A 13,878-nucleotide genomic window follows, 5' to 3' on the forward strand; every position below is an offset into this window, starting at 1 on the left:
AGTAATTTTATATGTTAGAAGGATCTTTTCTACAAGTCTGATGAGTAATACTCTAGAGTTACACTAAAATAAAACATTTATTTATTGTCTTGATAAAATATTATGGTTTATTAATAATAAAATAAATCCATTCCTAATCTACGTAACTTACCTGACTTCTAGTTTCTCAATATCTTCTTCTTCAACCTGAAACTGGGACTTTTTGGTATAACTACTGGACCTGGTAACCTGCAAGTAAATTCCTCCTATTAACACACTTTTTACTGTTGTATTATGGATGTCAAAAACCAAAGAAAACCCTGCCTCTTTAAATAGTTACTGTTCCTTTTAGAAAGGAAAAAGTTCCAATTCACCAAACAAACTGCCTTTTGACAGAAAGCAGGTAAAAAATGGGTCAAGAAGGGTTCATGGTGGAGCCTGATGAAGACTAGCTGATGACTAAGGGAATTATAGTATAGCTCTATTAGAAAAAACAAGAAGGAAGTATGACACGAAATGGCAAGAATTTATTTGGTTTCAGCAAGAAAGCATTAAAGTTAGTTCTGAGATCTTTAAGGAAACAACAAATAAGAAGCCCACTCTTCTTGCCCTAGTTATACTACAATTGTAACCTCTTATTTTAACTCTCCTCATTTCTTGACTGATTGCATTCTAAGTTTAACTCCAATAAATCTTAAGTCATAAAGTTATCGGAGTGGTTTGGATTACATTTTTATTCTAATATTTTACTTCCTAAAAAATTACACTCAGTATCCTGAGCAGGTCAACTGAAACACACGCCATGCGCTGATACTCTATATATAAAGCATGGAACAATTTCTCACTGAAGTCCCACAGCAGGACCAGGATCTATACAAACACAGTAAATTACAATACATTTGAGGCACATGTAATAGTTGTACTACTACCAACTCTCAGCTGAACAGTATTGTATGCTTACATGCATATGTAGTTTTTATTACAGAGACAAATCAGATGAAAACTCAAACTCACGATTTGGTTATTGTAGGGTAACTTGTGTAGGACTGAAATCAAATCCTAAATAACATTTTTTTAAATAAAATAATAAAATTAGCCTTTATTGGGTATAATTGCTACATTGTTTTATTAAAGAAATAAGTTGGGGGTTTTTTTAGCTCAATGTTCTTGAAAACATTTAAATCAAATTCCACAGGATAGGTTAAAGCTCTCTCAGAACTCCTGATGGCAACAGATGCTACATGAAGTGATTCAAGATAACGAATTACCTTCACATATGTGCTTGTGAGGAAGTAATTTTTCACACAGCAATTGAAGGGGAATACTATTGTCTGGCAGCCCACAGAAATTTATGTCATTCACTTACATTTGAGAGGCTAGTAAAAGTTCTTCAATTGCTTGAAGAGAGCTTTCTGTTTAGGTACTGCTATGCAACTTGCTTTAAAAATATTTGAAGGGTTGCATAAAATAGATAAACAGACAGAATACCACACAAAAAGTTACCTCAAAATAAAATGTTTCGTTAAACTGCGGATTGCTTGTTTTCTTCTTTACTTTGGTCTTCTTTTGGTCATTCCTGTTCCAATGTGGTAAAATTTTTACCATAGACAACTTAAACACACAATTATAAAGACATTCTATTGTCAAGAAGGACCCATGCATTTAAGTTAAAACATTTTTTGTCATTTTAGAGATCATTTTGATGAAGAAAATCTTAAAATAAAATGAGTTCATCTTCACAATATAGTTTGAAAAGTTAAAATTTCAAGTGCTGTATCTAGTTAATCATGCATCTGTCCAGCTCAAAATTTCTATTTCATTTCACAAACAAGCATAACTTACACATATCCAGTAAAATATATCAACAATTTCCAAAGCATTTCAAACTTAAGTCTGCAGACAATTTCTTTACCACTGCTTGCAGGTTATGAGCACAGTTTTCCTTGTCTTGTTCAACTGCCAATTTCTGTTTTTCCCCACCCTCTTTTGTTGGAGAAATACCCACTACTTCTTTACAGACAGAGGGTTACACCAAGGCACTGAATGTTTTCTTCAGAAGGAATCGCTGCTGATTCTAGACACTAAACAGCATAGGGTCAAACAAAACAATTGCTCCCCATTCCGTTGTGTTTTATATAGATAATTTTTTTCAATTTTACATGTTTTATAAAAGAATACAGTCTTATCTAGTTAGTAAAGGGCTATGATAGTATAAAAATGCTTTATAAAAGAAACAAATATAAAATGTGGGGGAAAAACAGACAAGGGAGAAGAAAAATTGTCCTAAGCATCAACTAACTGTTTTCAGGCGCTGGCCATATAAATATTCCAGTCATAGTACATGAGTCAGACATGCATGAGATTGGAAAATCTTAACCAGGAACTTCTGTCAGATTTGCACATATATTCCCATACCAACAGGGTAAATATTTTGTGGGATCAAGATTCATCCAGTTCCATCTGTATCACAGGACTCAAACAGGAAATATATGTCAATTTACCTTCTTTGGCAATCAGCACCATGCTTCCTAGGTATAATGGTCAAATCTCCCTAGTCCTCTTAAAAACCCAACCAACCAAAAAAAAGACCCACTAAAAAACACCAACCCAAACCTGAAAAAATGCGATCCTATGTTACTAAGGAGGAAAAAACGCCCCATTCACTCAGAGCTTACTCAGGGACAATCCTTCCAAAGCCTTTAAAACACATAAGTTTGCTAGAAGACGTTCTGGTACTATGCTCACAGTGGCAATTCTTCAGTACCAGAGAAAGCAGATGGACTTAGGTTTGATGTTGCAAAAAAGAAAACAACTGAAACCTAGCTGACTTTAGTTGTTATTGGGCAGGGACTTGCAGACAGTGAATGTGTGGGAAATGGTATTTTTCTGAAATGAAAACCCCCAACAGTCATTCAGGATTACAGATCCAAAAAAAGGGAGACATTTAAACTGTGGGACTTTGAATGTAGCATCCTGAAGGTGCTGGCATTAGAAAGGTCTCACCAGAACCTCTACTCTCTTGCTTCCTCCCAACTGCTAAACATTTGATGCAAATAAACTCACACATTAAGAAAAACAGGGAACAGAGGAAGGCGAGTGAACAATTGACTATATCATCCCATACAGGAATTTGACAGAAGTTAATAGGAAGTACAGTGCAGATATCAAGAGTCCAGTACAAAACCAGAGTAGAAGGAAAGAACCGAGTTACAAGTGGTCCTGGACTAATGCAGGCCATTCAGACAGACCAAACACCTTGACAGTACGGTAGGGAAGGGGAGAGTACAGTAACAATGGAAGATGTGATGTACGCAGGAAGTATTTTATGATTTTTCTGTATTTTAAAGATTTTGCTTAAAACCTATGACTTTCTTTTCCAGTTTAAGATCACACCATTTTAGATTCATTAATTTTATACTAAAATGTTACCTGGAAGGCCCCACAAGAGAGACTGTTGCATAGGGGTCACAATTCTGTCCGTTTATAAGAGGTAACCCATGGCACTCCTTTATTCTACAAGGAAAAGGCAATCAACAGATCAGTGAAGCAATGTCTTTGGCTTCAAAAAATAGAACCCACACAATCCTTTCTTTTTTAAAGGATTTTTTTAGGTCCTGCTGTATTACCCAGTGATATATACACTGATCCAACATAATGTATGTACATGAAGTAGATCGTAACTACAGATCTCTGGATGGTAATGCAAGGTAATACTCAAGTGTACTAGTCAGACGTAGGGGCTCTGTGAGAACAAAATTCTTGTAATTGCTTCGATAAAGACATTCCAGTATCACTGATGCATGGCAAAATCCCAAGTAAAATGAACTGCTATGTTAAGGGAAACTGCAGGCTTCATAAACTTTTAAATTTGATTTCTCAAGGCCCACAAAAAGCTATCTGGCCTCATCCACATGGCAGCAACTACATTTGGAAGGCATTAAAATGGACTCAAATATTTTGTTTTGGCTAAACTACATTCTGAGTTGAGTAAACTGAGAAATGCAAAGTTATATCCTGAAATGTGATTTAAAATTAAGCATCCAAATCTATTAGTATATAGTCCTGGCATATCTAGGTTTCATCCATACTATTCAGTCACAAAGAGAAAATCAGTTTACCTTTGAAAGAGGGTTTAAAATTTATTTTCAAACTCTTTTCACAATAGTGCATGATCAAGGTTAAATGGCCCTTTTAAAAATACTGTTTTCTTCCATAAATCGTACAGTAAGTTGTAAGCTGGTGTTTAACAGGTACAGAGGCACACTGTTCACCACTCCTGATGCAAAAGGGACGGGATGGTTAGGAAGTAATGCTCATGGGGACAGAAAAACATTTTCTGGACCTTTTCTGAAGGCTTGCAATCTTTTTGAATCACCACAGCAGCAACACTACTAGAAAGAGCTGGGTCAGCAAGCTGACTAACCTTCAGATGCTGCCCACATATGAGTATTAATTAAAAACAGCTGCAACAACAAAAGTAAAGCAAAACAGTTTGTAAATTTACAGCAGAAACCAGACTTTCTAGCAAAATGATGCTCTAATGTAGTCACGCGCACTGTAGTATTTTAAGTTTAGAAACATTCAGCAGATTACAAAATTTCATAAACAAGACAGACACAAATGAGATATGAATGTTATAGTCCTGTTCCCCCTTTTTAAAATCACCTATTTTTAAATAATGTATTGCAGAAATTTAACTAAATTAATGCAAGTAAGTTTTGGTTGCCATAATTAGCCAGTTTGAATAAAATCCAAAACCTATGTAACTTGAGGAGAAAATACTTTCCTGCTCTAAGTTCATACAAACAATCAAGTAAATGTTCTAATACTATAATGTGGGCTATTAAAGTTGTGCAGTTCAAGTTAAAGTTACATAGCAGCAAGAGTAGCTACACACTGTTGTTAATTAAATGTTTTCTGTACTGTAGAAAAACAGTGTTAAGAGTAATAAGAGTTACAAACTCAAACACAAGTAGGGAAACAACAGACACTAACACTCCTGTGCTGCCTCAAAACTCCACCCTTTTTGGAGTATGCACAATTATAAACCAGATGGTATTCCCTCCCCAAAACAGTCCCTTTGTCTTCACCAGTTCAGGGAACATTTAGTGCTGAACCACTGCACAATCATTTGTTATTTTTCTTCCAGTTTTCAAGCACGTGGCCTTCAGCATTTCAATTATTTTTGAATCACAATGAACCCTACAGTGATTTCAAACCCACCATTTAAATGGGTTCTTGAAACATCCAGTTGTTTCATAAGCATTAATTGATTCCTCCTCCAACACACACGTGACACGGAAGAGTGACGACAAAATTAAACTGTCTAGACTTTTCAGTCATTTGGGCTATCTGATCTGAGGCAGCTAGGACTTGGTTCTTTCAGGCTATCAGGCATTTTGTAGCACTGAACATACTGTCTCTGCAGCTCCCAGAGATTTTCTGTTTCAGGTGTGAATCCTGAGTGTACCTATAAGTTAGTGTCAACTTGAATCTCATAGGAAACTCATAGCAGATGGATCAAATCAAACATCTGGATAGAATTCAACTATTTTAATGAGAACAACACAGTTTCCCTTCCTACAGCCTGCGTCATGTTCACCAAGCTCCTGGATTTCTCTAGCAGACAGATATAAGTCCTACAGAAAGCAGCTTCTTTCTCTATGTACAAAGTTTCTCACTCCTTCCCTGATCACTGTATGAATACCTGCATACTTGACGTAATGATCCTGTGGGAAAATATATATTATCATATCAACAAAAACTGATCACAATGCCCTACTTTTGGTTACAGACACAGCTTCTTCCAGCCTCCCTTGTCTTCTTACAGCTTGACCACAACATACACAAACTAAAGGAAGGCTTGTTCGTGATTTCCTGCAAGTTGAAAAACATTTTACTGACAACTACACAGCCTTGCAGCAGAACTAGAGTCTCCGGATTCATCATACAGATCTGACACTTCAAGCTGATTTCATGCTCCAGTCACATCTCCCTGTGTAGGCAGCTCTACCATCCCCTTCTCATCTCCTGCCCAAGTCCCAGTTCTGTGGCCAGCAAGTAAGGTCTACCTAGCTTAGACAGCCTACCCTGTTCCAACATCTCAAAAACCAAACAATACTCCAGTCGCCCTGACCATCAACTCCTAATATTCCCGAATCTTTCCTTTTCAGACCCATCAGGCTCAAGAATTTGTTCCAAATTTATCTCACCTCCTCCCCTTCGACCTCCCACTCTAAGCTAGCCAGTCAAAACCATCCCTTAACTCTCCAGTTACTGCCTGGCATCTGCTTTAGACACATTATTTGACAGCACAGGTAAGTCAACTGAACTGCACTGAAACAGTGGATCCTCCTCCTCTTACGCTCCTGCCTTCCATCTGTCACCTATGGTGATTCTGTACGCTAACCTTACAGAAAGCTATTTAGGTTTCAAGCCAGTTTACAGTCAGTTTGGCAACCTGAATTAACCTTGCCACGCAGAAGATCTCACAAGCTCCAAAAGCAGTGCAAGGCCAGTAGCCATTAAGGGTAGGAAGCCATAAAATCAACTCAGCACTATCAAACAGGATTGTTACTCCCCAGAGGCTGAATACACAAGGCTGAATTATTGCAGATAGTTTTAAGCTACTAAAACCAGCCTCCAGTAAACAAGTTTTAAAATTTTTGAAGATCTTTTAAGTGGCTCAATTAGAGTAAACTTAACATAAACGGAAAAGTGCAATCTCAACAAGTCTACCAGCTAGCAAATCTCAGAGGAATAGTGCCCCTCCCCAAAGAATCAGGCAAGTGCTAGAACTGCAATCTTCTACAACAGGAAAAAAACCAGCCAACCCCACACACACAAAAACCAACAAAAAAAACCCCAAACACTTTGACCAATCAAAAAAGAAAATAACACTAAATATACATTCCTATTCTGGCAACTATAATAAATGTATTTCCATTATATGGTAAACATTTCAGCTTTGACAAATGGTTTCATCTATCTAGGCTGGCACAAGCAATTTTCATTCAAAAGGCATAAATGGATAGTTTGAAGAAGTATACAGGAACTTGAAAGCCTTTGATTTTATGTTTTAAACTACTACACCTTTATGTAAAGTCTAAGCAATAGCTAACAGAAGGTCTTTTGTTCTTTTCTCAAACTACTGATCAGTTACGGTACAGTGCAAGAGATCTTTCAGTTTACATTAATTCTTGCTTCACATCTCAGTAGTTTGTTCTGCAAGAGGAGTTTCATACAGGAAGTATGAGCCTTTCAGATACAACTGGCTTATGTTCAGCTCCCAAGATGAAAATAAGTCCTTAAAAAGACACAGCCCACAATAAACCCTCTAAATGACTGAGGGACTTTATTTCCACCATTCAAATCAACTGAAATCCTCCAAGTGCAGGAACTAAGTAACTGCAGCCATTAGGATTTGTACACTTCATTAAAATTGTTATGTTCCCTAAAACAACTTCATGCAAGCAGATAGACAGGACTGTAACAAACTGACAAGTCAATTTAAGATAGTATAGTGTGTAATTTATTTAGAAAAGTGAAGAAAAAAAAAAAAAGACAAAATTAGCTGTAATAAGCCATTCCCGGGCTTTCAAGTATTTGGATTGTAAATACATAAAACTGTTTCTTTCAGAGTTGAAGTCATATTAAACACAGAGAAGGCAAGTACTACTATCCAATAGCCTAATTTGGCAAGAAATCATTCAAGTATCATCTGTATCATCAGCAGCAAATATGCAAACAATGGTCACGCAAACTTGTTTCTACAGACCCCCAGAAAGGAGAGCTGCAAGCATGTATTTTTGAAATGTGCTACTCTACATGCTATTGTGGTTTTGAAAAAAGAGCCCACACTGAGTCAGCAGTTATCTATTGCATTATCTTTTTCCCCTCCTCATTCACACATTAGGAAAGGAAACACCTAGTATCGGAGACAAAACAAAATTGTAATTCAGAAATGGTCTGTGGGTTTATCTGCATGAAATTTAACAGCAAGTTTCCAATTAATACAAAAATTATGTGTAAAATCAGGGCTTAGCCCACTGTAAGTCTCTAAGCCCTTCACCAAAGGAAGATTAACTTTTATGCTTGCATTTTAAAAAATGTATAAGGACTGCATTGATATAAGATAAGCAATTACAAGCCTTAATTTGACTTCCTCCAGGGAAAAATGTATTTCAAAATAATGTTTTCAGAATGTTTATACAACCTGAAAGCCCTAGCTGACTTCAGAAAGTCCCACCTTAAAGTTGGCCACCATTTTTTCCTCCCCCCCACAGCATCAAGTAAGACCAGATCAGTCAGTTATGGTGTATCTTGTACATGACCACTTTTTGTCATAGAATCATTTAGGTTGGAAAAGACCTTCAAGATCATCAAGTCCAACTGTCATCCATGCCCACTAAACCATGTTCTGAAGTGCCTTGTCTACACGCTTTTTGAATATCTCCAGGGATGGTGACACCACCACTTCCCTGGGCAGCCTGGTCCAATGCCTGACAACCCTTTCAGTAAAGAAATTTTTCCTAATAGCCCATCTAAACCTCCCCTGCCACAACTTGAGGCCATTTCCTCTCGTCCTATCACTGGTTTCTTCATAGAAGAGACTGACATCCACCTCACTACAACCCCCTTTCAGGTAGTTGTAGAGAGCGATAAGGTCTCCCCTCAGCCTCCTCTTCTCCAGACTAAACAGCCCCAGCTCCCTCAGCTGCTCCTCATAAGACTTGTGCTCCAGGCCCCTCACCAGCTTGGTTGCCCTTCTCTGGACACGCTCCAGCACCTCCATGTCTTTCCTGTAGTGAGGGGCCCAAAACTGAACACAGGACTCAAGGCACAGCCTCACCAGTGCCAAGTACAGGGGGACGATCCCTTCCCTGCTCCTGCTGGCCACACTATTTCTGACACAGGCCAGGATGCCGTTGGCGTTCTTCGCCTCTTGGGCACACTGCTGGCTCAACTTGAGCAGAAGAAGGAAACTTCCAGTTTTTAAGAAGTGAGGGGTTTTTTTGAGTGTTACCACAGCTTCACTGATACAAACATAGTTTGCAATATATTAATATTTATCCTTCCCCAAGCTTACTTCCCTTACAGAACATTGGGGAATAGAGCCCCAATAAGGATCTAAATTAAAAACAAAACCAGAAGGGGGCAGGTGAGGGGACAGAGGACAAAGAATGAAACATGAGGAATTGCATTCCTGGTTTCTTTGTATGACAACTGACCATCCCTTCATCATATGCAGCAACATTTCTCTTTCTAAAAACACGTGTTCTTTTCCAAACAACTACTTGTTTGGAAAAGTTGGTTTTACTATACATACTAGCACAAGAAATGAAACCTTCCTCCCTCCCACATTAGCTGTAAGAGGCTAACATCAGCAGCAGCTCTCTGTTGTCCAAATCCTTAACTTTTACAAATTGCTTCCTACTAGAATTATCTTCAGTTTTTAAATCAATCCTCATCATAAAACCCATCTAGAAGACCAGCAAAAACAGCCTCTACAACCATGTCTACAGAACCAAAATAATATGAATCCATCCCCTAGTCAGGTCTAATTTTATCGCTTTGGTTCAGCCATAAACAAGAAGGTGATGGGGGACTCGAGATAACACTCAGAATCACAGCCCTTGAATTACTTGCCATTGTTTGTGTGCTTAACACGACCTTTAATCTTGTGTTGTGCATGTTATAGCTACTATTTTTCAACTCTAGAACTTCTGGACTCTCAGGAATACATAGTGAAAATCCATTAGAAACTTACCTATGCACAGAAGCCAGCACAAGTATCTAGAATTCTCTTATCCTACAAAAAAATTTAACTGGTGAAGATTTAAAAGCTTCCCTGTCTCATTACATTGAGACACGACTGATCTGGACATGAAGTAAAACATGGCTCTGAAAGGCAAGTATTATAGCCTGTATTTTAAGAATTATTTTTTCCATTTTTTTTTTCTTTAGCCAATACTTTCAGTTTTGGACAGATCGAGAAAAGGCAGGGAGGGAAATATACATATATGCCACTTTTTGATTTTTTTTACTCAGTCACAGTTCTGCTACTTCCTATCTTTCAGCTTTGTTAAAGGAATTACTAAATACAATGACTTCTCAGGGCCTGGTGACTACCAAAACATAGCAATAAGTGCATCACTTACTAACTATCCTCAGAAATAAGCAGACTTTCAGAGTTTAAATTTTCTATTAGAGAATCTCACATGTATTTTCTGTAAGTTCCTCATGCTTTAAGATCAAAAGGGTCTCAAAAATACCCTCACATCCATTTCTATAATACTATATCAGTGAGAGATCTCTTATTTCTCATACTCTCACATGTACATCCAAAAAAGTATTTATGTACAATATATTACTTACACAGCCAATTATTTCAAGGCTATCAGCATGTGTGATAAAATACTACTAAACATTTTTAGTTTAAGGAACTCTAGTGCATTTCATAATCTCAGATGAAGACAAAAGTACTGATGTAACACTGCAGTGTTTAACGCACAGTCCTCTCCCACATGTCAGCGAGTGGGTGACTACAGCAACCACGAGAGAACCCTGGCTTCCTTTTGATCATTTATCTCCATCATAAAGAGATCCTAAGAGAGGGCACAGTGAGTAATCCACTTCCTACTTAAAACTGCAATCTGCAACAGTATCTTTCTAAAGCACCTTTTCTTCATCATATGAAAAATCCAAACATGTTTTTAAAAAAAAAAATTAACTTAGACTAAAGTGCATGGATACATAAAAAATTAAATTAAAAAAAATTACATCTATCAGAAAGTTAAGTTGGGAATAAAACACGAAGTCATAAAGCTCCAGCCAGCTTTTGGCAAATAGCACATGAGGGAAAAGCTGTTCTAATTCTGCCTTGTGCTGCAAGTGGGATACAAAAATAAGAGCAGCAGGACTCCCTATGAACCAAGCTGCCACCCACTATACAAGTATAAACATTCAGAATTATCTTTAAGTTAAAAATACACATTGATGTACAGCAAGTTTCCATATCTTACCTGAATTATAAGCCTACAATAGCTTAGTTCTATCACAGAACTAGCTTCCCTTTTCATACCAACTAAGTAACAGAAAAGCAAAGAGATTATTTTGCTACATCTTGTTCCAACTAAACTACTCATCTTGGTTTAGATAGTTGACTAAGACAGGAAGAATGTAATTTAAACTTCATAATGAAAATCACATTAGCAAAATTGACAGTGTAATGTCTCCCCCTGCTCCCTGGAGCTGATCTAAACATGAAGTCACCGAGACAAACGGAAGACCACACACCATTTCCTCCCTTCACAGTTTCACAATACAACCCATTCTTTCATACTAAATTCTCAGAGAAGATTTTAAAAAAACAAGCAAACAAAAAACCTCACTCTCTGAATAACTAAGTTAATGAACAATGTTGGAAAGCAAAATTAAAGAATCTTACTAACTTTTGAGTTTTTAATCTCAATTTTCCCTTAGTCTTTATAAGCCCCTTGTCTGTACCCTTTTGTTCACATGGTCTATATCCCACAACTTGTGAGAAGACAAGTGCAGAAAAGCCTTTATTTCTTTCTGAAGCACAAAAAATGAAAAAACTGCAGTAAGACTGGCTTGTTCTCCTGAACCTTACTCATGCTGAGAACGTAAAGAAGAGTCACAAGAGAACGCTATCAATCTCACTGACTCTCTCTGCAAGTCACTGGTTTCCACTTGTCTCTTCAATAAAAGCAAACAGTCTCCCAGCAGCAAGTAACCTAGAAGGCTGTTCCTTCCAAAATAAAGAATAGGATTAGTTTCTAGAGAGACCGGTAACTTCTAGTATGCCCTTATCAGACAAACTTTTTATGAGTGTCAAAACATGTTTTTACAGTTGTATTTGCATTATATTCTTATCAATTTCTGGCCTTAAATGTATTGCTTAATAATGAATAAAAAGAAACAGAATGACCAGTACATGTGGAATTTTGGTCTTCTGTGACTCACATCTGTAATCTGTGTATTCAGACTCCGAAAGCCATCACACAGGATCATTATCAAACACAGCTCTAAGAGTAACAATACAAGACTACAGACTGGTTAGTATCTTCCAATATGTCTCATTCTGTGCTTTTTCTTTAATACTGCTGAAATTTGTCTTTTTTAAAATAACATATACCAAAAATTTACTGTTTCTATGAACCTCTTTAACATGCTGTAATGTCTTCACACTTTGGAGTCAAAATTAAGTTTAGTAGTGAAAACTCCTTAAGTTGTTGCTAAGAAATTTTACTGAAATGTGGCAACATTATGCTGCTCCAGAATGACAACTCTTGTACTTTGGTTTTCTATGAACATTTCTTCCATGGTTAACCATGAGAAAGTAATTCTGAAGCAAAAATAAAAGTGGATTATCACCTAGCAAACCAAAACATTACTACTGAAAAAGTGTCACACTGTTCCCAACACCACCACCATCAGCTCAACTCTGTCAGTAATAGCAGTACTGCAAGTTCTGGCTGTCAGCTGCAGTGTGCATTCCTAGATTTCTCACCAGACCCAATTCAACTGGAATTACAAGACACTGAACTAATGATACCAGACAGCCATGCTGAGTCCTAATAAAAGTGAGTGCTTTGGGAGCAACAGAGATGAGCAGTTGTGCAAATCTTCTGCAGGAGTTCCCTAAGCATGTACCCACTCCCTCAGCAAGGTAGGCTCCAAAGAAAGTCATATAAAAAGAAAAATGTTATTGGTACCAGGATGTGCAGACATTTAGTATTAAGAGAGACAAATCACATAATTTTCTATCAAACAACTAAATATTCAAGGATTAATGTATTTTCTTACTGTACTACTAGCTGCTGGCACACAGATCCATTATCTGTTATCAGTTCATTCAGTTTTAATTCGAGGTGAACTTTTCCCTGAAAAAAACGAGAGAGAAACACAAATAGTTTTAAAAGCCTTTCTTTTAAAAGTAGTAATTAGAACAATAATATAGTTTACAGTTAGAAGCTATTTAAGGTAATTCCAACATATCCACTTCAAGCAAATATCTATTCTAAAGCATGTATCCTGCAATTAGAGTATGAGGAATGCATTTAAATTTTGAGAGACAAAGATAAAGCAAAACATTATCCTCAACTGCAGACAGCACATGAATTGGTCGAGCCTCCACAGATTTAACACACGAAAAAAAGTATTTCTTCTAGCATGAGAAATTACAAAGAGCAAAAGTCCCTCTCAGCTTTCACAGACAGTGAATTTATGAGCATTTCAGGAGAAAGTTCTAAAGTTACCTTGGACTCTAAAGGCAGTTAGGTACATTTAGAAAAGTTAGAATAGTATGCAGTAGCCATAACCAGCAACATTTAATAATCAGCTGTGAAATCCTGTCCATCCCACCAGACTGAAGATCATTTAGAAATTTATTGTCCATCCCAGTGCAGCTGTCAGCTATCTCATGAAGTCTGCTGATGTACTCATGGAACAGTAAACACAACCAAAGGAGAGGAAAAGGTGACAATAATTGCTGACCTGGCTTCCTCCTTTTCTTTTTCTGATACAGTAGGATGTACCAAGAAAAAGAATCCATAACTGATGGCAGAGCATGGATTAACCTCAGAACTCAGCAAGGGCCAGCCTACGCTACCCTCTCAATAACAGGCTCCAAAAACTCCAAACCATGATATGCAACTTTCTTGGGATGACCAAAATTTGGTACTATAACCTTGCTGCAAATATCTACTGCCTGAACAATACTGCTACTCCTTCCTGTGCCTGACTATTTGTACTTGCTTTCACATCTAAGATAACTAGACACTGACAGTCTTTCCTCTAAACCATGTTCTCCTTAGTATTCTTGGAATTTGTCTATTTACTAAATGGAACATCAGGTGACACTGGTCTGTCCAC

At 37.3% G+C, this 13,878-nt stretch overlaps 1 protein-coding gene across 2 annotated transcripts in view; it reads right to left on the bottom strand.

Annotated features, from left to right (window-relative positions):
• RASA2 (RAS p21 protein activator 2) overlaps positions 1-13,878 on the bottom strand; it is a 53,161-nt gene that overhangs the window by 19,986 nt on the left and 19,297 nt on the right. For both annotated transcript variants that reach the window (XM_075031774.1, XM_075031776.1), the window contains exons 5-8: positions 12,811-12,887; positions 3,409-3,492; positions 1,483-1,555; positions 152-228 (exon numbers count right to left, since the gene is read on the bottom strand). In XM_075031774.1, coding sequence (XP_074887875.1) covers positions 152-228; positions 1,483-1,555; positions 3,409-3,492; positions 12,811-12,887 — 311 coding nt within the window. The remainder of the gene's footprint in view (positions 1-151; positions 229-1,482; positions 1,556-3,408; positions 3,493-12,810; positions 12,888-13,878) is intronic.

The sequence above is a fragment of the Buteo buteo genome, chromosome 7, assembly GCF_964188355.1.
Source record: "Buteo buteo chromosome 7, bButBut1.hap1.1, whole genome shotgun sequence".
Taxonomy (NCBI): domain Eukaryota; kingdom Metazoa; phylum Chordata; class Aves; order Accipitriformes; family Accipitridae; genus Buteo; species Buteo buteo.